This window comes from Ostrinia furnacalis, unplaced genomic scaffold, assembly GCF_004193835.3.
Source record: "Ostrinia furnacalis isolate ACB-3 unplaced genomic scaffold, ASM419383v2 OfSCF0208, whole genome shotgun sequence".
Taxonomy (NCBI): Eukaryota; Metazoa; Arthropoda; class Insecta; order Lepidoptera; family Crambidae; genus Ostrinia; species Ostrinia furnacalis.
The window spans coordinates 87,906-111,456 of NW_021130447.1; the positions used below are offsets into that span (position 1 = coordinate 87,906).

Below are 23,551 nucleotides of genomic sequence, written 5' to 3' on the forward strand. Positions count from 1 at the left end.
AGGGTCCTGCAATCTTGGGTCTTCGCGCTGCTTACCCGTGGTACTATTATCAATTCTACTGGTACAGTCAGCGTCATATAGTTAGTGACATCCAAACTAGCCAAAAAGTTGGCAACACGTCTTTGTTAAAATTGAAATAGGGTTGTGTTGGCTTTTGGCCACTTTGGGTGTCACGAACTATTTGACGCTGAATGTACCACGGCGTCATTCGCGTTTGACGAACAGAAGTTTGCGAAGGAAGTTCTGGCTTCGTGTCTTTTAGGCTAGCCATGATGCTTGGACGCTGCGCTCCGCCGCGCCGTGGTTTTAGTGGATTCAAGTCCCACATAACTTGTCCGTGATGTGAAACTTGGATCCGTGGTAAAAAAGGGGTACTACGGGTAAGCGCGGTTAACAAACGAAACTTATTGGTGGTTATTGTATCAATCATACACAACACGCTCACACGTAAGCACACGCATACATAACTTTCTTGCAGTAAGGTTGATTTCTGTATAAAAATGTTAAGCTTGTAATTGTACCACTTCGTAGTTAGGTCACGAGGCTATGTTGTGAAATTCCTGTCTATGTCCGCATTTGGTATCGTTGCATGAATTTTTAGCAAATAAATAAAAAATAACTACCATCTTCCTTCTAGGAATATCGAGACTCTCCTCCACCTCCTGAAGGGCAGTCTGGGCACGGGCATTCTGGCCATGCCACACGCGTTTTCCAACTCTGGCTACGTGGTGGGCGTGGTGGGCACGATCGTGATCGGAGTGCTGTGCACTTATTGCATTCACATCCTGCTGGATTCGTGCTACGCGCTGTGCAAGCGGCGGCGGGTGCCGTCGCTGACCTACACCGCTGCGGCCGAAGCGGCACTGCTGGAAGGACCTGCCTGGTGCAAAGCCTGCGCCCCGTATGCTGCGTGAGTATTCCACGTCATTTATCGGATTACTTCTTGGATTTTTTTTTGTTTTCAGTTGACTTTAGAGACTTGCGACAATATTATACTAACAGGAGTGTGACACGAATCAAAAAGTTCCTGCTGGCACATATCAAAATTGTTGACTTTTTACCTACACCTTATCAAGTTGATTCAAACGAGAATTTCGTAAGAGTGTTGTACGATAGCAACTAGAAATAATCGCAGCTCGTTGAAAATTGTCTGTAAATTACTCAAAAATCATTATTTTAGGATTGACCTTACCTTACCTGTTCTACTTATGACCTATATGAGATACGCCTTCGTTTATAGTAGGTAATTTGTTTTATAGCTTGCGAAACTTTAATAAAACTAATGATTTTGTACTTAAGTACTTGAAAACAGTTGTTCTGGTGACAAAAACTTTGAACCATTACCCTCTTTTCTTTGTCAGGCGGTTAATTGTTCTAAACGTTTCTCCTATCTGCGACAAACAAAGCAGTGGTCTTGAACTAAATACTTGCTCTGTTTCTGTACAAGTATTCCTTTTGTTTAACCACTTTTTACAATGTCGACGCACTCGACTGTGATTGTTGGCCGGACGCAAGAAGTGCCTACCTACTACCTACCTATCATTTTGTTGTTTTCCCAGTGAAGATAATCTAATATACTTACAGTCAAATGATCTGAAATCATTAGGCAATTGAAGATTTGCAGTGACTGGTCCAATTTGTTATATCTAGTTCCCTTGCTAATAGTGATAATAGAAGATAATCTTCTTCGTGCCCGTGTCGTGTCGAATCAAAATAAAGTATCGCAAATTACGAGTACCTACATCTAATACCCATTAACATATTAATTATTACAAGTTCCGCTTCAAATGTTTAGTAAAAATTTTAAGAAAGCCATACCGTTTACCTATATTTCCCAGATTTTTTTTTATATTATTATTATGTACATTATTGTTACAGCCATGTCGTCAACGCTTTTCTGCTGATATATCAAATCGGAACCTGCTGCGTATACGTCGTTTTTGTTGCTGAGAACATCCATTATGTGTTGACCAAGCAGTTTAACTTGGAGATTGAAGTCATCCAGGTCATGGGAATCATTTTGCTACCCCTGATCATGATCAACTACGTGCGAGACCTGAAGTACCTGGCTCCCTTCTCGGCGGTGGCCAACGCTGTGACTGTGGCCAGCTTCGCGATCATCCTGTACTACGTCTTCAGGGAGCCCCCGACGTTCGAGGGCAAGGCACCGGCTGGACAACTCTCCCGTTTCCCGCTATTTTTCGGAACTGTGCTGTTCGCTTTGGAGGCTATTGGTGTTGTAAGTGTCTGCTTCTACATTGGCCACGTACTTATTTATAATTTTCATGACAGTTTATGCCTACCTACTTAATTACGAAACCAAACTAGACCTTGACTGGGACCCGAATTTAATTTGAAGTCAAGCAGTAGATCGCGAAAGTAACATCATTCAGTAGTTTTAGTGTGTGCATTTATCTTGTCACAGCTTCCACTTTTTGGGATAAACCTTACTCAGGTTAGAAGTGTGACCTTTTATAATTCGTCGCAGAGTTCGCGTTAAAATAAATCTTCCATTTGTTCATCCAGATTCTACCTTTGGAGAACGAGATGAAGAGCCCAAAGGATTTCGTTGGCAAGTGTGGCGTGCTCAACCAGGCCATGATCAGCATCATCGTCCTGTACGTTGGCATGGGACTGTTCGGCTACCTGCAGTACGGAGACAACGCTAAAGGCAGCATCACCCTCAATTTACCGTCTGAGACCGAGATGTAAGTAGCAACTGAAGTGGAGTTGCCGCCTTTGTCTAATAATAATTCCTGCCGAGGGATGCCTAGGAATCTGGAATACACATGGCTTAGTCAATTTAATATTATCACATCAAATTAACCTCCTACACGTAGGAGAAATCCTCCACTTGCTCCGGTAAATTAGAGAGCATCTTGCAGTGGAGAATAAATGACCTGATGATGACGATGATATCCATTAAAACACGTCAGATGCATATGCCAGATTAATCAACAGCCAGAATAAAAAGTAACGGGGTTTAGTTTGAGTGAAAATATAGGTACTTACACATATTTTAATCTAAGTAATGTTCTTCCTTCACAGCCTGGCTAGCGTGGTGCAATGCCTGCTGGCGTTCGCCATCTACATCACCCACGGCCTGGCCTGCTATGTCGCCATTGACATCCTGTGGAACGAATACCTGGGCTGCCGGCTGCTCAACAGCAAACACCGAGGCATCTGGGAATACTTACTCCGCACTGTTGTTGTTTTGATCACCTGTGAGTGAATCTAGAAATTTACTTTTCTCTAACTAGCTTAAAAAAATTACAGTTCAACTATTCACCGAAACTAGCTTGACCTTGATTGGTTGGGTTTTATAGGCAGTCAATCTGAAGATATTGGCAACACGAGTTGCAGTGGTGGGAACGAGAGATGGAAATAGTCCCTTTTGTAGTTAACCTGTGACTCTAATAAACACCCAAGCCCCAAGTAACGAATGATTATTTTGTTTCAGTTGGAATCGCCGCTGCGGTGCCTGAGCTGGACCTGTTTATCTCCCTGTTCGGCGCCCTCTGCCTCTCCGCCCTCGGCCTGGCCTTCCCCGCGTTCATCCAAAGCTGCACCTACTGGTACTACGTCTCCGACTCCGAGCGCATCCGCATGATCATCAAGAACGCCATCGTCGTGCTCTTCGGCATCCTGGGACTGGTCGTCGGCACCTGGACCTCTCTTCAGGGCATCATCGCCAAGTTCTCCGGCGGACACGACCACCCTCTGAGCGCCAACGCCACCGAAGCCGCCGATTTCTTCAACGCCACGATTGCATCCCATTGAATTGATTTCCAATTTCACTAGATTCCTTGAGCTGGGCTCGCATTAAATTTAGTTTTGACAGTGCCATCGAGGAGACCCGTCCGTCGCTGCTTTCGGTATTCCACCACCACGCCAGAGTACCTCATAGGGCGGCGATGATCAACGTTAGGGGCTCATTTAAGATTGTTTCTATTGTTATTTTAGTTTAATTAAGCATAATTTAGTGAAAGGTTTCCATAGTACAGTTATCAGTGAGTAGGTTTATGTTGACTTCAAAGTTCAAGCTACCCTAAAGGGAATTTATTTTAATAATTTTATGCATCACTCGAAACAGTATACTTACCCGAAGCCTATGCGTAGGCGACTTTTAATATCTCGTCGTAGCTGTTCTGAATGTGTAGTTTAGTAGAATCATCAATTTAATCAATATTGACTTACGTATTTTACCATTATAATATTAATAAATCGACTTTTAAATGTTTTTAAATATCTAGATGTTGTGATTTTAGAATAGTCGACTTGCAGAGAAGTGACCTCTATGTTTTAAAAAGTATTAAGTATATGTTACTTGTATGTGTAGTAGTAGTTATGGTGTCGTTGTAGTCTTGTCAGGAACGTATCGTACAGCTTGGGAGCTGGTCGGAACTACTTAAAAAAGACATTACATAGTTTATCAAGTTTCAAACGCGTACGCGCAACGAAGCGTCTTTGCTGAGCAGGAACAACTATGAGCTCGAAACAAAACAGTACACCTATTCAAAAGTTGCCATATTTAAAAGGGCCAGTTCTCGCTGAATTTGAATTTGGCTTACTATCCAATAGGAAGTGATTCTATGTCGAATAAAGAATGGCATTTGATAGCGTAAGATTAATTAAGTACAATGATATGGAATATGTCACTATAATAGAATAATTAGTAGTGAATTCCCATAATGTGTAACAGTAGGGACTGTAGGTGTGACCTCGCGAGATATGGTGGCCGGTGCGGGACGTAGGAGACAGATTTTTAACAGTTGGATATTAAAATATGTCAGTTGTTAGTTGCTCGTGGATATCAAGCGTGAACTGGAGCGCCGGCACGGCATAGGAAGTGGCAATTGAAGACCGGATTGAGCTGGAGCATTTACTTATAACATTTTATGTGCCACCTAATTACAATATTATATAAGTTCCATCATTTAGATTCGCTCCTAATTTCCATGCAGTGTACAAAATTTTACAAAAACATATCCGGTCGTTATAATATTCTTTTTAATACAATCTGTGATGTTAATAGTTAATATATTTTATTTTATTTTTAGGACTAATTTTGGTTAACTGTGTTACTATGTGCGATGTGTTTCACACGTCAGTGATATTGTGCTCAGAGAGATGTATTAAGGGGTCGAATCCCGTATTATTATTATTATTAAATAAATTATAAATTAATTTACTTTTTGTTTTATTTTCCACAGTATTTATGTCTCTTTATTGTAACCTTTTTGTCATTTTATAGTTGTAAGTTTAAGTATTGATGAGATACACAATAACAGGGGCTCCTCCATAACTCTTTCACAATAAAACAACAGCTGAGTAATTTAAAAAATAATATATTAATCAAATCAACATAATCGCTTCTCAGGTTCCCGTAAAAGTGCATTAATTATAGTTTGTTGCCACATCTAAAAATTTAAACAACCTACAACATTTTAGGGGATAATGTGATCCAGCCGAATCAGGGAACTGAATTACTGTTAAAATGTCATAAATAATAATAATTGCTTCACAGAAATACTTCGCCTCGATATAATTAATATTTTAATTATTCCACACCACAAAACATAGATTATGTAATTATTTCGCTCAACATCAATTAATGCTTAGGCCCGAATGTTTTGGTTAACACTGCAAATATAATGCCTACTTAAAATAACAATAATTTCCGCAGATCAAAAATAAAACTAAAACAAATATAACATTTGGTGAACATCCACAGTATTTACAATCACAGTGAAAAGAACAAAAATAATGGCAACGCTGTCGTAGGAATAGACTAAAGAGTGACTCTACATGTTATTTATTTCAAAGTTATAAATGTAACTCACAGTTATTGTTCTTTACACTATGACACACGTTAAGAATTCGTTAGTTGACACACCAAACTCTATTTTTTATACAGGAGATTCTCTGTTATAGATTTCGTATATTTATCATTGAGAACTCGATTTATTATTTCAAAGCTTTAGGTTTTCAGGTCTATGTTGTTGGGGAAATTGTGCCTTGGAATTATGTAATTATAGTATGGTGTCAGTCAACTAACCAATAATTAACCCTAAGAAAAATCGGCTAACCAGGCGTCGCTTTTCCGCGTATCACTTGTCACTAACATAAAATTAACCGAGAACCAAAGCCTTACTAAAAGCCTGTTTATACTAAGTACTGTTAAATATTAACCTACATTAAATAGTGAATGTACAAATACAACCATGATTCGGAAATACAAAATATAACTGTTTACTTACAATTAAAATGAGGAATGCTTAAATGAATATCAAAATAACTAAAACTACTCGCAATTTTTGTGTTTTAAAACAAGTACAGCAACAGCACATCCGACTATAATATTTTGTTGCAAAATAGAATTTAATACAACTAGCACACAGTTACATTTAGTTACTGTGGTTGTAAAAACGTTTATGTTATAAGGCTACATTTGTGTAAAACAACGCCATCGAATATTTGAAGTCGGCCAATTGTACAACACTACACTACAATTCTAACGTACGGTATACGTGAGAAAATTTGTTCACGTTGTTTTTATTTTTATTATCATAGAAAAATTTTGAATACGATATGCGCTACTTTTACACAGCACTAGCATTAAAAATACTTAATAATCTAAATCTACCATTTGTACTACATCAAATACATTAATATTAACACTATTAAATATGTTTCGAATGCATCTTTAGACCGGTAAAAAAGATGTGCAGATCTAAGCCACAAAAGTATTTCCCTTTTCACTTTTTTAAATTTCATGCAGATAACATTGTTTACTAAGTTACAAATATACCGAGCATATGGAAAACTTGAGGCCATTGTTTCCAAACAAACCATCAGTAATGAGCGTTAATAATACTAATTAGATCTATCTACTGACATCAACAATCAATAACTCAAACTATTTATACGTAGATCAATTCATCCACGAAGACTCGCCCCACCATTCTTCCACTATAGTTATCGGTACAGGCTAAATTATCCATGAGTGCACACGCACACTACAATAATGCCGCTCGGATTGGTCGGTTAAAACTCCCCGCACCCCGCGCGACCGAGACCAAAATGTGGTGGGGCGCGTCTTCGTGGATGAAACGAGCTATACCTACCTGTATAACTACCCTGATCATACTTGGCTGTGAAGTTCTTTGCATCATGAACTATTTTACTTAGTTTGAAAGTATCTGTCTTTTAATTTGGATTAACAATCAACAGTATTAAAGAGATGAGTTTGAATAATATTAAATTATGAAGTTATCAAAACTTGAAACTTATCGGAACTTAGGTATTATCGAGGTAGATTAGTATTTTCATCTAAAACGGCTTTTATTTACTTCATAAAAAATACAAAGTACAAAAAAAATCGCAACGCATGTCATCAAATGAATCCATTTAAAACTATAAGCATTGTTCATATGGGCAGGTAAATAAGTCTGCCTTCACTACAATGTTTATTTTCGACAGCTATTAACAATGGAATTTAATGCACGAATAAACTTCATCATTATTTGTTTATTATTAACTGAATCAATTTTATTGTTTCGAAACTGTGAATTCCAGTCCCAGGAAGCCCGGTCATTCAACCGATACAAAGTAAACAGCTGAGCGTTGATAAATTGTAATTGAAATCTAGAAAAATTCGGAAATTCAGGAAAACTACACGCGCTTACATGATTAGTTTTGAAAAGATAGGTACAATTTAATTCTACAAAATTATAAATTTTGGAGAATACATCAACAAACTGTACTTGTTTCAACGTTACATGATTGGACTTACAAACACAAGATAAGTCGTTAATACTTAAAAGTTTAATTATAAAAATACTTCAATAACATTTAAACATTACATAATCACATTATAATAATATTAATTAAAGACATTAACAAAGAAATCAAAATATTACAGTGATACAACGTCACCTAAATTAAAATAATGCATCAGTAAAATTTATGAATATCACATAGCTGGCAACGTAACAAATGTTGATATTCATCAAGAATCACTAGCTACAAGTTATTTATGGAGTCATACAACTAAATTAAAACTGAACTTGTATCACACATAATTGAACAGGACAACACAATCTTGACAAACAATTTTTGCACTCTAGTCACTTTACTTCAATGTTTTTGACCACCTAAATAGAGCCTGACCACATATGGTGCAAATCGTAGCAGTAGTAACTGCACAGCAATGGTGTTTTATAATAAATGTAGAAAAAATAAGGCTTTTGAATCTGTAATTCGTCTAATCAAACCTTCCGCTAGCCGTGGCTAATTCAACTGTAGGTTACAACCCACCAACAAGTTAACAATTGTTTAAAAAAATCGTACCTTATTAATCAAGAAACATTGCACACTACAAGTAATTTGAAATATTAAAATCGTTTTCAATAACGTTGAATATTAACAATATACCATACAGGAATCATCAAAAAACACTTGCAAATGTAACCTTAGCCTTAAAATATAACCAGAGTAACGTAAATTGTCTACGTACGCGATATTGTGTCGCCTTGTACATAAATTTCCTTCGTCATTTCTTCCCCGAGTCGTACCCTGGGAGGATACTCCTGAGAGCAGCCATCAGCTTCTCATTCGGCTCTGGTTCGTACTTGGCCAGGTTCTGGCGGCAGCACGGACAGCTCTGGGAACCGGTTGATTTGAACGCTAGCTTTATGCATGCCTGCAAAGAAGTTAATTCTTATTACGAAGAGTAATCAAAGGCCTTCAGCGAGTAAAATTAAAGGACCCTCTTCACCATTACCGTGTTGCGAACATCGTCTTGCTATAGTCTGGTCGCCGAGCACGTAGAATTTTGTCCAATCCGTAATTATATTGCTGTCGCGCTCACACACTCACTGCTGCCGCCCGTCGCACAGTCGCGACAGCAATATAATTACGCGCGAGCGATAAGGATGGGTAGCTTGGGGTCATTGGACAAAATTCTACGTGCTCGGTGACCAGACTTTAGTGCCTGCGTGTTCGGATACAATAACTGTGACAATGGAAGACTCGACGCCAGCGCTGCGTAGATCCGGCAATGTTTGAGATGCTTAACTGCCTAGCTCACATAAATATTTATAACTATGTATATTTTAAAGTCTGTAAACCCTTGAAAAAGAGGCTGACAATAGTGACTGGGTTTCTTGCGCTGCTTTTTCTCAGCACTGGCCCATTTATTGTCCTGAAGCAGTGGTAGGGTTAATACTGGGACGTTTAAAAGTACTTTTTTTAAAAGCCTACTTGCATAAATAAGAGTTTTTATTATATCTGCGCAGGCACTGGTAATACGACGCTTGAAAGACGCTAGTGTGGAAGGTCTCTAAGGCAATTTGAGATTATAACTCTACCTGCAATATAATCCTATAGGATTAGCCACACTGGATGCGTCCAGCGGTCATACATGATGCAGGCTGCGTTCACTTTGACCTGACCGTAGACCCCAGAACGCATCCAGTGTGGATCTTTTATAGAGCGATTTTGCACAATGATGTTTCAGTTTCGCTTGTTGCACCTGTCTTCGCATAGCATCAAGACATGTATATCAAATTCTACTCTCTGACTACTTACCATGCAGAAATTGTGCAGACATGGCGTGGTCACCGGGCTGACTGCAACCTCTTGGCAAATGATGCACAAGAAGACCTGTGTCACATGTTCCACGAATTCCTAGAAAAAAAAAACAATTTGGATAAAATATACAATCATCATCAATACATTCGCGTTCTTTCTACTTCTTACAGTTGAAAATTAATTCATTTATAGCTCGCGCAGCAAGAGTTGAGGCGATCAACACAAACAAACATGTCTATACACGTATACGCATGTCGTGCTGACGTCTTGCGTAGTCCGAGTGACAAGTGCTTTCTGTCTTGCTTGCATATATTTAGCAAAATCGAGACAGCTTTATTCGATATACGTATGAACTTGCATGTGTAATGTGTCGTGTGATCTGTATTTACATTTAGAGCAGTATGAATATGTGATCGATTCAACTTTCGTTGCGCAACCTATCATCATCATTTTCAGCCATAGGACGTTCACTGCTGAACATTGGCCTCCTCCAATGATTTCCATAATGGCCGGTTGGTGGCGGCCTGCATCCCGCTACCTTTATGAGGTCGTCGGTCCACCTTGTGGGTGGACGTCCTACGCTGCGCTTTCCGGTACGCAACCTATACTATGTAAAGTATTACCTTCTTTCCTTTGGTGTCACAAATTTCAATGCACTCCTCCCACAGCTTGACGTTCAACGAATCCTCCTTGACGACGTCCCTCTCCTCAGCGGACAGCCCGCTGTCCGCATCTTTGGCTTTCTTCGCGCTCTTCGGACTCTTGATGTTGAAGATGCTTGGTATCTTAGCTTTCGGACTCTCTGTTATGCTGGCGTTCTTTGCAGCTGGAAATTAAAAAATCGATAGCTTTGTGCAAAACGAACAAGGGTTTGGTTTTACGCAATGAGGGTTTTCGCGTATGAAAAATCCGCCAGATGGCAATACGTAGACGCGATGTCCAAATGCTGCATGATTGGTTATTTTTGACATGACATTGACAGATATGTCAAAATCCACCAATCACGCAGCAGTCAGACCCCACATCCACGTCCCGCCATCTAGCGGATCTTTCATACGCGAAAACCCTCATTGGAACCACGGCACGGTTTAGTTAGATCAATAGTATCAATATATCCATTCATTCTTTGCTTAAAAATTATACAATATCGATTGCAGTTCAAGAATTTCTTCTGTAAAATTTATACATTTATTAGCTTCTGCGCGCGACTTGCTTTGAGCTTGTCATAGCGTGATGGTATAATAGGTATAATAGTCTATTTCCTCGATATATGGGCTATCTAACACTAAAAAAAACCAGTAGTTCCTGAGATTAGCGCACTCTTCAGCTTTATAAGTTACCCAAAAGACCCTGCAGGTAAACGTAAAAATACCATAGTAACAGCTATACTTACGTTTGTCTTTCTTCTTCTGCTTATCTTCCTGAGAGGTTTTCCGTTTCTTCACAGGTGGGGAAGCCTCGCCCTCCGATTCCGTTGTCTGATTGCTTTCCCTAAGCGCTCTCTTTTTAGAGGTTTTAGTTGTCTTCGCTTTGCCGTTCTTGCCGGACTTTTCTTTCAGGGCTTTTTTCTCGGCTTCAGCCTCTAGGTAGCCATCAGGGTAGACGATGGGGTACTGCTTGGCGTCTGGTTCCCAGGGCGCGGGACTAGGGTCGTCCCTTCGCAGCAGGTACTTCCACACTCGGTACCCTGACAGTCCCTTCTCTGGGTAGTATTTCACCACTTTGTAGATACCGTCGTACCTGGTCATGAAAAATTATAAAAATGTGAATTGCCAGCAAAGACATTTTCACGTAAAATGTTGCAAAAATGAGATATGAGAGAGAGGTTATTGTCTCCTTTGGATTTGTATGGGGCCATACACACGACACCGACGCGGCGGTGGCGAGTCTGCATCGCGATGGCGTATCTACAGAAGATATGAGAGAGATAAGCGTCTTGTATTGATTTGTATGAGGCCATACACATGACTATGTGCAGCGACGGCGAGTCTATGCATCGCAGCGGCGATATCTACAGATATGAGAGAGAGACTAGTGTCTCCTTTAGATTTGTATGGTCCCATACACATGACCCCGTTGCGGTTAAGAGCCATTTTACATTTTCCTGCCTAAGATTTTGGAAGCATGAATTACTATCTTAAGCAACACCCAGAGATTATTTAATTACTGCGAAAGATAGTTCAATCCTTGTTGTTGACCAATAATGTAACGGATTTACTAAAACTCTTTTGATTAATTCTCAGTGCCCCATCTCCCACAACCGTTTTACGGAAAAATTGCCGCAGACTCAATTTCAAAGTCCTGTATCTATTATTTATGCTCGTATAATAAGCTTAAAAATATATAGAAATCATCGGACATATATTCTTGTAGTCCAATAATCAAACGGATTCTTGAATTTCATTACCATTATTGAGTATAATCTAAAAAAAGGCGAGTATCTACATCGCAGCAGCGTATTATATAGATATGAGAGATAAGCGTCTTCTATGGGTTTGTATGGGACCATACACAAGACACCGCCGCGGCGTGGGCGAGACTCTAAATCGCGATGGCGTATCTATAGATATGAGAGAGATTAGTGTCTCTCTTAGATTTGTATGGGGCCATACACAAGCCTCCTTGATGAGCCAACATTCTAACCTATATTGGGAGCATACGCTGACAAACTTTCAGCTTTTATATAATGACGTAGGTCTGGCGTTCACTAGCTAATAGTCTAACGCCCGTATTCACAAACATTACTATGAGGTATCACAGTGCGCGTGGACGCACATGGTGTCACATGCACCAATCACAGAGCTCTATTCGCCGCTGTGCGTTCGATTTGCTACTTCACATAAGCAAGCATCGTTTGTGAATACGGACGTAAGAAAGAATTCTTCTTCAGATAGCTTCTTCTCAGCACTGGCCCATTTATTGTCCCGAAGCAGTGGTAGGGTTAATATTGGGACGTGTAAAAGTGCTCTTTAATTTATTTATTTAAAAGCCTATTTACAGAAATAAATAAGTTTTACTGAGTTTGCACTGAGTTTTATTGAGTTTTTTAGTTATATCATAGAATTTCAGAAAAACTAGTATTAAAATCGGACTGGAAACAAAAAAGTTACAAGTGCTTAACAGTTGAGCGTGACGTCAAATGTCACCCACCCATAGTAACTTGTATTGCTTGTATGGGACTCTGCGTGTCGTTCTAACATGACCAATGACCTCTAACGTCTATATCTTAGGAATCTTTTGAAATTTTTGTTAAAGAAAAGCACTGATTGATATGACAATGCCAAAGCTACTGAAATGAAAAAGTAAAATACCATGCATATTTCCTATTCTGGTGTTACTATGTATAATATGTATGTATTTAAAAAAAAAGTATATAAGTAGTATATCCGTTAAACTAGCACCCATAACACAAGCATATTAATTGCTTACTTTGGGGCTAGATGGCGCTGTGTGAGATTGTCCAAAGATTGTCCAAAGATATTTATTGACTTACCGAATCCCCTCCTTGGGCGCGTACTTAGGGAAGTGCTTGAGCATCTTGTATGAGCGCACGACGCGGACCGGCTTGCCGCTGCGCCAGTCTGCGCCCGCGTCGCCGCCCTCCTCGCTGATCTGTTTCACGGCGCAGTTCCGCGCTAGTGCTCTGACAACAAACGACGGAATGAACAACACTTAGGCTTGATTTCCTCCTACGCTGACGTCGGTCGCGTACATCGGTCGAGCGTACGAATAAACACAATGTTCTATGAAGCACCGCACTGCAACGCCGTCGCCAGCGGCAGATGATTACATAGAACTAGTGTGTGATCGTGCGCGCCGCTGACGTCGGTCACCGATGTCAGCCTAAAAGGAAATCAAGCCTTAGAGTAGGCGCACACCGTTGATTTTTCGTCGGCCGATAGTTTAGTCGGGCAGTTGATCAGTATGGGCATGTATGAGAGTGCGCACACTACGCCGATTCGATTTGGCCGATTCTTCATACAAATTAAAATCGGGCACAACTATCGGCCAACTAAAAATCAACGGTGGGCGCCTACTCTTATTCACATTTACAACAGAGGGCTGTGTGAGTTTATATCAAAAGTCGTCACTGAGCGCGTAATAAATGACATTAAATGTGTGACGGATTGTACGTACAGCGCCCCAAACAGAAACTATCGAGAACTAAATTTTTTAACGCGCTCACTAGTGAGCGCACTAGCGGGACGTTTACATTATAGACAATTTGACACCATTCCCAAAAAATTCGAAATCACAACTTTTCTAAAAAGACACTTCATTCCGATCTTACAAACTCAATTAATTTTAAATTACCTGTAAATTACGATTTTTGGTCGCATTGTAATTGAAAAAAGTAGTTTATTTGTTTTGTCAGTTTTGAAAAGTACGTCAATTGATTGGTGGTGTAATCACGTCTATTGTAGTGTGCGTGTGCACTCATGGATAATTTAGCGTGTACCGATAACACTTAAACATTAGCGGAAGAATGGTGGGGCGCGTCTTCGTGGATGAAACGATCTATACACTGTATAGGTGATTGTCTTATGTTACTAATTTGTGGTATAACCACAGAATAATAATAAGTACTACGTACAGAAGTTTTACTTCGCGAAGGTATTTAAAAAAATGTATGCTCAATGTCATTAACAATATGGTGTAATTTAGCCTGTCTCAAGAGTCAAGCACCATTTTGTCGACAAACGTCAGTGATCGGCACTGCGCCGAAGCTACAGGGCTGACTTCGGTAAAATGATGTGACGTGAGGTGCCAAACTGCGGAAAATTCCGGAGGAAATACATGATTCCTCGCATGAATTACCATGAATAATATTAACTACTTATTTACCTCTCAGTGTCTTGAGGCAACTTAAAAAAGTAAGTACATTCTGTGTTTTTATTATTATTTAGGCAGTTAAATACTGCACAGTATTTAGTACACCATTTTCTTTATTTTCTTCCATTATACACAAGAATACGCGTGCGTGAGTTAATGTACGCTCGTATGTGAGGCCTTGTCGAATAGTATCCTGTAGGTGGGCCATCGTGCGTGTTTTGTTTTCGATGTAAACTCGCGGAGATGAACAGGCCTGACTTAGGCTTGATTTCCTCCTACGCTGACGTCGGTCGCGTACATCGGTCGAGCATACGAATAAACACAATGTTCTATGAAGCACCGCACTGCAACGCCGTCGTCAGCGGCAGATGATTACATAGAACTAGTGTGTAATCGTGCGCGCCGCTGACGTCGGTCACCGATGTCAGCCTAAAAGGAAATCAAGCCTTAGAGTAGGCGCACACCGTTGATTTTTCGTCGGCCGATGGTTTAGTCGGGCAGTTGATCAGTATGGGCATGTATGAGAGTGCGCACACTACGCCGATTCGATTTGGCCGATTCTTCATACAAATTAAAATCGGGCACAACTATCGGCCAACTAAAAATCAACGGTGGGCGCCTACTCTTAATCACATTAACAACAGAGGGCTGAGTGTGAGCTTACATCAAAAGTCGTCACTGAGCGCGTAAAAAATGACATTAAATGTGTGACGGATTGCACAGCGCCCCAAACGGAAACTTTCGAGAACTAAAATTTTTTAACGCGCTCACTAGTGAGCGCACTAGCGGGACGTTTACATTATAGACACCATTCCCAAATAATTCGAAATCACAACTTTTCTAAAAAGACACTTCATTCTGATCTTAAAAACTTAATTAATTTTAAATTACCTGTAAATTACGATTTTTGGTCGCATTGTAATTGAAAAAAGTAGTTTATTTGTTTTGTCAGTTTTGAAAAGTACGTCAATTGATTCGTGGTGTCAACACGTCTATTGTAGTGTGCGTGTGCACTCATGGATAATTTAGCGTGTACCGATAAAACTCAAACAGCGGAAGAATGGTGGAGCGCGTCTTCGTGGATGAAACGATCTATACACTGTATAGGTGATTGTCTTATATTACTATTTTGTGGTATAACCAGGCCTGTTCATCTCCGCGAGTTTGCATGGAAAACAAAACACGCGCGACTACCCCTCCTGAGATACCAAATCGACAGGACAATCACGAGCGAGTATTGACGCACGCACGTATTCTTCACCCATTTGCATTGTAAAGACAATAAACCATATGTAAAAACGGTGGTGCAATTAATACTCTACAGTATTTTTAACTGCCTGAATAATATTAAAAACACAAAATATAATTCATGCTTATTCATGTATTTCCTCCGCCATTTTTCGCAGTTTGGCACCTCACGTCACACATCATTTTACCGAAGTCAGCCCTATGTCTTCGGCGCAGTACCGATCACTGACGTTTGTCAACAAAATGGTGCTCGACTCTTGAGACAAGCTAAATTACACCATATTGTTAACGACATTGAGCATACATTTTTTTAAATACCTTCGCGAAGTAAAACTTCTGTATGTAGTACTTATTATTATTCTGTGGTATAACTCACTTGTTTTCCCTCGTCAATGTCTGGTCACAGGACTGTTCTGCCGTCCGCTTGTTCCCGGACAGGTCTCGGCCTCCGCTGCCCGTGTAGGTGAACTCGTTGCCGTGGTCGACGTCGTCCTCGTAGCCGCCGGACAGCACGATGCTGTAAGCGCCTTCCACGTCCCGTCCGTGGATGCCGGACACTGGAGGCCGGTGGACGCCCGACTCGGACAGCTGGAATGGGAGTCGTTGGAGATTTTATTGGGTATTTGAGGACACCGTTGACCATGAATTCAAAGTGAGCTATATATTTAAAACTGCGCCATTTAATCTCAAACTAAGCAAAGGATAAATACAATGACATGACATTCAAAGGCACAAATTAAAAACGCACTCAATGTAATTCTACAAAACATAGATAGAACACGTGAGCGCACATTGTAAGTAGTCTTTAAAAGCAAAAACGTCAGGCAATTCTATCGCATACCCCTATGTATCGCCCCTGAATTCCGAGATCAGCCACTTAATATTTGATTTTACTCTATGCCACAATTTTACAACACAAAAACTGCGCTACAAGGTTAACAAATTAAACGGCAAGCTAGGCAGAAGACACTGATTATCACGTCCACAGAGCTTACCCATTTCAGAATAGGCTAGTTTCCTAAAAAAATTTTTTTAGTTCGTCATGTTTAATATCAAAAAATATTGGACACCTATATTTTTATTTGTCAATCTAACAAATAATTACATAGTTATGGTGCGTTGAAGTTCCGCGCGACGTCACAAAGTGCGGTACTTTTATGCACTCATTGACGTCACGAGCCTCTTCTTGTGAACTTTGGCGCACTTTATCTCTTTAAATTTTCATTAGTTTGAAAAAGTGAAAAATACGTGTAGAGTATTTTTTGAGAAGTTAACTGACGGACTAATTAAAACTCTTGCTTTTTGACCCAGGAAACATCCCTATTATAAGATGTCCCTTGTACCATTAACAAATAATCAAGCTTACTTGTATTCTGAATCTCCAACACATGCCCACTTCAATGCCTGGGATGGGGCCAAAGTGGTTTGGGGGCATGGCGCATGTTTTCGTCTTGCCTGTAAATAAAACGAACCACAGTTGCAATTAGCATTCTATTCGTATGTGTAAGTGTAAAAACCTATGTTGCGGGCTTCAAGCCAGACTGCCGTATAAACAATAGTCCTAGAATTGCATAAACGACCGAGAGCGTCAAGCCAGTGTCGTATATTATGCAAAATCCCTAGTATTGCTTTTATGAGATTCCGGCTTGAAGCCCACGTGTGTTTGATATTATCAATACTCGATGGAATTCAAGTCCTCTACCAAAAACTTAATCAATTAAAATAACTCTGGAGTTTCTTGTGTTGTTATTACTGTTGCTGCAATAGTTAGTAACCCTGTAGCCCAAGCCTGTACTTTAATTTCATTTTGCACTATCATAGCCAAAGATCATCATTTTATTTCGCCAGTGCACTCAGGACATAAACCTCGTCCAATTCATGTTATGCTTAACTTTTTTCAGTCACTGCAAAGTAACATTTACTAGTTTGAATCTAGTTTATCTCTATAGTTAGGTGATGATGACACAGGCACGCTTCGTCGTATGGTGCGATTGTACGTTTTATAAAGGAAGGCATGGAAATATTGCATGGTACTAGAGCACGTGTCAACGAAGGGCATGTTCTAGCTTTTGCCCACGGCTTCGGCCGCTTGAAATTTAGCTTGTCACATCGTTATAAATTAAGGCCTAAAGTATAAACAATATTACTGCAAAGTTTTATCAAATACGATACGATCCACACAGGATTGCTTTAATAATGTACTGTATGAAATTACAATTTTATTAAAGTAATACCGATATGCTTTTGCAATTTATTCGCATTTGGCACACATATGTTATAAGGCAAATTTTCATCCAGTCAATCGCTTCTAGCAGTCTTACATCCTTACTTAAATTCGCCAAGCTCAATTTAATAATTACGAATAATTCTTACCAACACAAGCCATCCCGCGTCCCCAGTCCCGGCTAGTCTTGGAAGCGCTGGTCTTCTTGGCCTGCTTGGCCGCGCCGGGGGCGACCACATCTGTGGGGTCCCGCTTGCACGACGGGCAGTACCAGTCTTCGTCGGGTAGCTCTTTGAGCGGCGGCGAGAGGCAGTTCATGTGGTAACCGTTGTTGCATTCGTCACATAGGACAATCTGGAAAAAAAGGAAGGTTTTGTTGGTTGGTCTCAAGAATTGGCTGATAGACTGCTGTATCTATTATATCAATGCTTTTTATTTACCATTTTGCATGCTAAAAATGTAAAGTAAAATAGTAAGCACCGTTTGTAAATTATAATATAAGTCCTCATATAATATAATACCTGTTCTATGCAAATAAATGTTTGAATATCAATTTGAATTTGATATTTTGTAAAAGGTCATCTGACCAGCTATCAAAACTATCCGTGATTATTTAGAAGTATAGCGCCTGCGGCAATGATGCGATGCGGCAATGATGCGATGCGGGAAGGTGTGTTTGTTACGTCAGCGAGACCTCAGATATGATAGAAATACGTAGGTATGCCGAAAGCACATCATAAAACTTAAAAAGATGCTACAAGCAGTGTTTAGCTTATATGCTGTCGCCTGTACGTACGTATCCAAATTAATAGGCAACAAAACACTCTCTAGCTTAAATTTTATGTGATTACACTTACTTTTTCAGGAAATTCTTTCCCAGAGCAGAGATAACACCCGCAGTCCTTGCACGGCGCGTCTTCGTCGTCTCGGCACGTCAGACAATTCAATGGCAGAGCTCCTGGAAAGTTATTAGGTAAACAATTTAATGGGGATGTTGCCTGGGTCAAAAAGCAAGAGTTTTAATTAGTCCGTCAGTTAACTTATCAAAAAATACTCTACACGTATTTTTCACTTTTTCAAACTAATGAAAATTTAAAGAGATAAAGCGCCCCAAAGTTCATAAGAAGAGGCCCGTGACGTCAACGCTTGCTTAAAAATGCCGCACGTTGTGACGTCGTGCGCAACTTCAACGCACCATAACTATGTAATTATTTGTTAGATTGACAAATAAAAATATATGTGTCCAATATTTTTTGATATTAAACATTACGGACTAAAAAAATTTTTTTAGGCAACTAGCCTATTCCTTCTTGCAAGCTGCTAGTTCATCCATTCATACAGCTTTTATGGCGCAGTTACACTATGCGCGAACGTGATTGAATCAGATAGTGTAAACACGCGGTTCAGGTCGTTTCGTTGTGGGTCGCCCATACTTTCGTGAACCCGGCTCGCGCTTGTGTTCTTCGTTTATTCGATTGTCGGTTGTTGTGGTAACTAACGCTACGGGCGTTGCGTACGCGCAGTAGACTTTAATACGAGATATTTTTGTTGAAAAAAGTCAAGGTTTAAAGGTTCTTTCATCGGTTTTGGACCCTATTTATTATACCTTCTGAGCTCCCAACTTAAATCATAGGACTGTGTATACTAACATACTGTATTATAAAGAGCTTAAGTTTCTAAGAAGTAATATCTGGAGCTACTACCGATTTTAAAAATTATTTCACCAGCAGACAGTATACAAAATCTAGTCAATAATATATGCACATACTAGCTTTTGCCTGCGGTTTCACCCACGTGAAATTTATTTTGTCACAGATCGTCATAAATCATAGCCTATGTTATTCTGGGATATAAACAATAATTCTGTAAAGTTTCATAAAAATCAATAATAAATTTCATGAAAGAGTAACAAACATCCAGACATCCAAACTTTCGCATTTATAATATTAGTAAGATAAAATTCTGCCTGTGCCTATAATATACCTGTGATGATCTCATAAATGAGGTCCCTTTCCTCGAGTAAACAGCAATTAGTGTGGGAGTGCTGAAACTCAAAATATACAAAATAAACAATATTTGGCTCACTCTTTCAACAATCGTGACAGTTGAACACCAGTTTTTACGACAGATTTACGAATTTATGCTTGACTAGCGGCCGCCCGCGAATTCGTACGCGTGGATCCCGTTTAACCCCCTTAGAGGTGGAGTTTCGTAAAATCCGTTCTTAGTGAACACCTACAGCTAAAAGGAACCCCCCTAAGGAACCCGCATGCAAAATTTGAGACTCCTTGTTATTTCTGAGATATCGTGAATATCTTTCGCTTTTGTATAGATATAGTAGACTCAAATTATGAGTGGTTAGTAAGAAAGAACAAAATTTCAGATTTTTTGTTTATCAATCACTGAGAAGATAACGAACAGACTTGTTTTTTATCTTAATCCTATATTATTACTTTACTTACTTTTTTCTGGTGGCGTGACCATCATCTTCTTGTACTCTTCAGTTCTCTGGTCAACGGGCACCACCTCTTCGACGCTGAAGATCTTGTCGTGTACTTTCACCCTGGTGTCGTTTTGAGGCACAGCATCAGCACCCAAGTAGAGTGTCCCGATCAGCTCGTAACTTGTCCTAAGCTTCTTTATTTCGTCTACTTTGAAGTCATACCTGATAATTATAATAAAGGATTAGCTTGTTGCATACCAAAGCTTACTGCCCTTTACATTCGTCATCGTAGTGCACTGTGGCCTGTGTAAGAATCACTTTAGTTATCTTGTATCTATGATACAACAGAGTACTCACAAAGGATCTTATAACCAGTTATGAACAGAGAAAACATACACCATTTTAGTAGCTGGTTATGAAACATGGTTACAAAAACGACAAGTAAATTCCATTTTCATAACTGGTTATCAAGCAAGAAAAAAAATCCATTTTCGTAGCTGGTTATCAAATTTCAGTTACGAATGTGGACTAAAGGACATCTTCTATCAACAATATCAACTAGATATCAGGTCAGCGCCAAAATTACATGTATCAAATCCCTATCATCATGTTTTAGTCAACTGACAAATAATTTCATTTGCTTACTGCAGAAAAATACTTACCAATAACCTTTTTCTAAAGGTTCGTCAGTATTATGGTTGATCATAACTTTCTGCCCAGCTTTCAAGTCAGCAACGTCAATTTCTTTCCGTGCCCTTGGTCTTATGTCTTTTAACTTGCAATAGAGATTTGAATCCTCGTCACTGTAAATAAATAACAAAAATTTAATTAAGTATGGTAAAAATAAGTTAACTGCAAAAATTAATTAGTTCAAGTAAAAAAAATTACTGAATCTTACTCAGAATCCAGTTGAACTTTATACAATAAGTTAGCGTCAGTGACATTGTTTGAATTTTCAATCTTCAAATCTATTTCAATTGGTTTTTTCTTCACCGATTTTGGACTTTTAGTAAAATATTTAGCAATTCCTTTCTTTTTTGCTCTGCTCTCAGAACTTGCTTCTTCTGGTGGATTGTTCTCTGAATCACTTTCTTTGTCTGAACTTGATTTAGAATCTTTAGTCTCAGAGTGCTTATCATTAACTGTGTCAGATATATGGTGGGTTTTAGGGTCATACACTATTCTTACTATCTTTCCTTCCAACCAAGCACCCTGTTCCATATCCCTCATATCTACTAAGTCTCCAACAGCATACAAGCTGCTTTCAGCGTCTAAAATATTAAGATTTTCATATAGTATGTTTAATGAAAGAGGAATGTAACTGGATTTATTTATTTATTTAAGGCACAGCTACAGAGAACAAACAATAACAATACAATTAACACAACAACATAGCACAACAGTATACTAAGCAATATACTAACCTTTGTACTCAATTTTATCCTTATCTTTTTCGCTATCTACATTTTTCTCACTTTTTTCACTATCAGTCTTCTCTTTTTTAGGTACGTCCTCCGCCTGCACTTTAACCATAAGCTGGATAACATCATTGAGCTTGATGTTATAATCATGGAATGTATAACCATTTTCTAGCTGAAAATAAATATGTTTGCTAGTGTACAATTTTAAAAGCTTAGCAGACAATAAGACAGAGCAGTTGAGGCTTGTGGTAGCGTTCGTTCGTTTCAGCTAAATGACGTCCGCTGCTGGACAAAGGCCTCCTCCAAGGTTTTCTACAATGCACGGCCCTGCGCTGCCCGTATCCACGCTCTTCCCGCGACCTTTACCAGATTGTCCGTCCACCTAGTAGGAGGCCTGTGGTAGCGTAGCAGGCCTTAATAAACAAGCAATAATCAAAACTCTGGAATGCCTACATGTTATGCCTAAATGCTCTTTTAAAGTTAGAAAGTTTTAGCCAGACGTTGGTTGTCTGTTTGCCTTAATATGTAAAACATTGCACAGTAATCAATTGACTAAATATTAAAACATATTTTCAATTAAATCACTATTGATATGAGGCCTGATGCACCAGAGCATGAAAATCACTAATACTCAACCATAGAACCACCTTGCTTACTATGTGGTGTGAAAGCCATAATAATTTCAGCTTATAAATGTAAATAAGATTATACATTATTCAGTGGATCCAATGTACTATTGGCCACAGTGTTAACTACCTATTCCTGTCTCGTTCTATTGCGAAGAATCACCATTTGATGAGAGTGAGAGCAAAAACAGAAATGGATAGTTAACACTGGCTGATAATACCAAAGCTTAACAATGCCCGACCAAAAATAAGGTTTGCTAATAATGTTACAGACGCATCTACGTATGCCACAGGTCTGCATGTTGTTAACCTCAATATCCTGATCGATACAAGAATAATACTGAATTATAATAAATTTGAAATGTTAATCCATTGCTTTAGAGTTACATTTATTCAACCAGTGCTGAATTTATTGACGCACAAACCCGTAAATATGAGGATCATACGTGACAATACTACTAGCTAACGAACCATTTTAAAATTCAATCTAGATTTTAGAAGGTACTGACGAAAGTTATAACCTTTACGTGTATTCTCACGTGTTTTTAAGCAAGCAAATTACTTCGGGATCATTTATTGAGACTTACCAACTTGCCGCCGTACAGCAAACGTTGTAACTTTGGTTGCACGTCGAATTTATCTTTTATTATCTTGCGAAACTGTTCAATCTTCGTCAGCTTCGATTCAACCACTACAATAGTGTCCGGTTTACCAAATATTCTCACTCTCACGTGCATGTTGTGAACATTTATTTTTTCTTGAAATATAATGCGAAACCTGACAGAATTCCGCAGAAAATCGCACTGTGTGTAAATGAAAATGACATTGACAAATAAAATGGCGCGAATACATGAGTGGCACAGATAATTAAGACATTTATGCCGCAGAAATTATTTCTATCGTATATTTGTTTAATTTTGTATCCGTAGGGCTTCAGTTTTTTTAAATGGTACTGTAACCATTTTACTCTTATTTGTTCACTTTTCTCATAATTATTTAGAAAACAATACTAGATAAACAAGATTGATTAAATTTCTAAACTCCCATTGAATAAATCAATAATTTGGCATAGCAACCCCACCTCCTACTAAATAGTGTTGCTCACACAAACGGTACGGTCACAATCGATATAGTGAATCGATTATTATAATTTATCAATATT

General features: G+C 39.1%; 2 protein-coding genes across 2 annotated transcripts in view; one reads left to right on the forward strand and one right to left on the reverse strand.

Annotated features, from left to right (window-relative positions):
• Positions 1–5,155, forward strand: part of LOC114355953 (proton-coupled amino acid transporter-like protein CG1139) — a 66,051-nt gene extending 60,896 nt beyond the window's left edge. Inside the window, exons 4-8 of the mRNA XM_028309006.1 lie at positions 638–910; positions 1,879–2,239; positions 2,527–2,708; positions 3,049–3,224; positions 3,461–5,155. Coding sequence (XP_028164807.1) covers positions 638–910; positions 1,879–2,239; positions 2,527–2,708; positions 3,049–3,224; positions 3,461–3,780 — 1,312 coding nt within the window. The 3' untranslated portion in view covers positions 3,781–5,155. The remainder of the gene's footprint in view (positions 1–637; positions 911–1,878; positions 2,240–2,526; positions 2,709–3,048; positions 3,225–3,460) is intronic.
• A 177-nt stretch (positions 5,156–5,332) lies between these two features.
• Positions 5,333–23,207, reverse strand: LOC114355979 (E3 ubiquitin-protein ligase UHRF1). The gene is made up of 14 exons (XM_028309051.1): positions 22,977–23,207; positions 21,767–21,935; positions 21,241–21,613; positions 21,005–21,145; positions 20,362–20,564; positions 18,757–18,857; positions 18,049–18,253; positions 17,042–17,130; positions 16,052–16,263; positions 13,088–13,237; positions 10,988–11,334; positions 10,218–10,420; positions 9,592–9,690; positions 5,333–8,704 (listed from the first exon to the last, which is right to left on the reverse strand). Exons 1-14 carry the CDS (start codon positions 23,124–23,126, stop codon positions 8,555–8,557), a joined length of 2,592 nt encoding a protein of 863 aa, XP_028164852.1. The 5' UTR covers positions 23,127–23,207; the 3' UTR covers positions 5,333–8,554.
• Between the last annotated feature and the right edge of the window lie 344 nt (positions 23,208–23,551).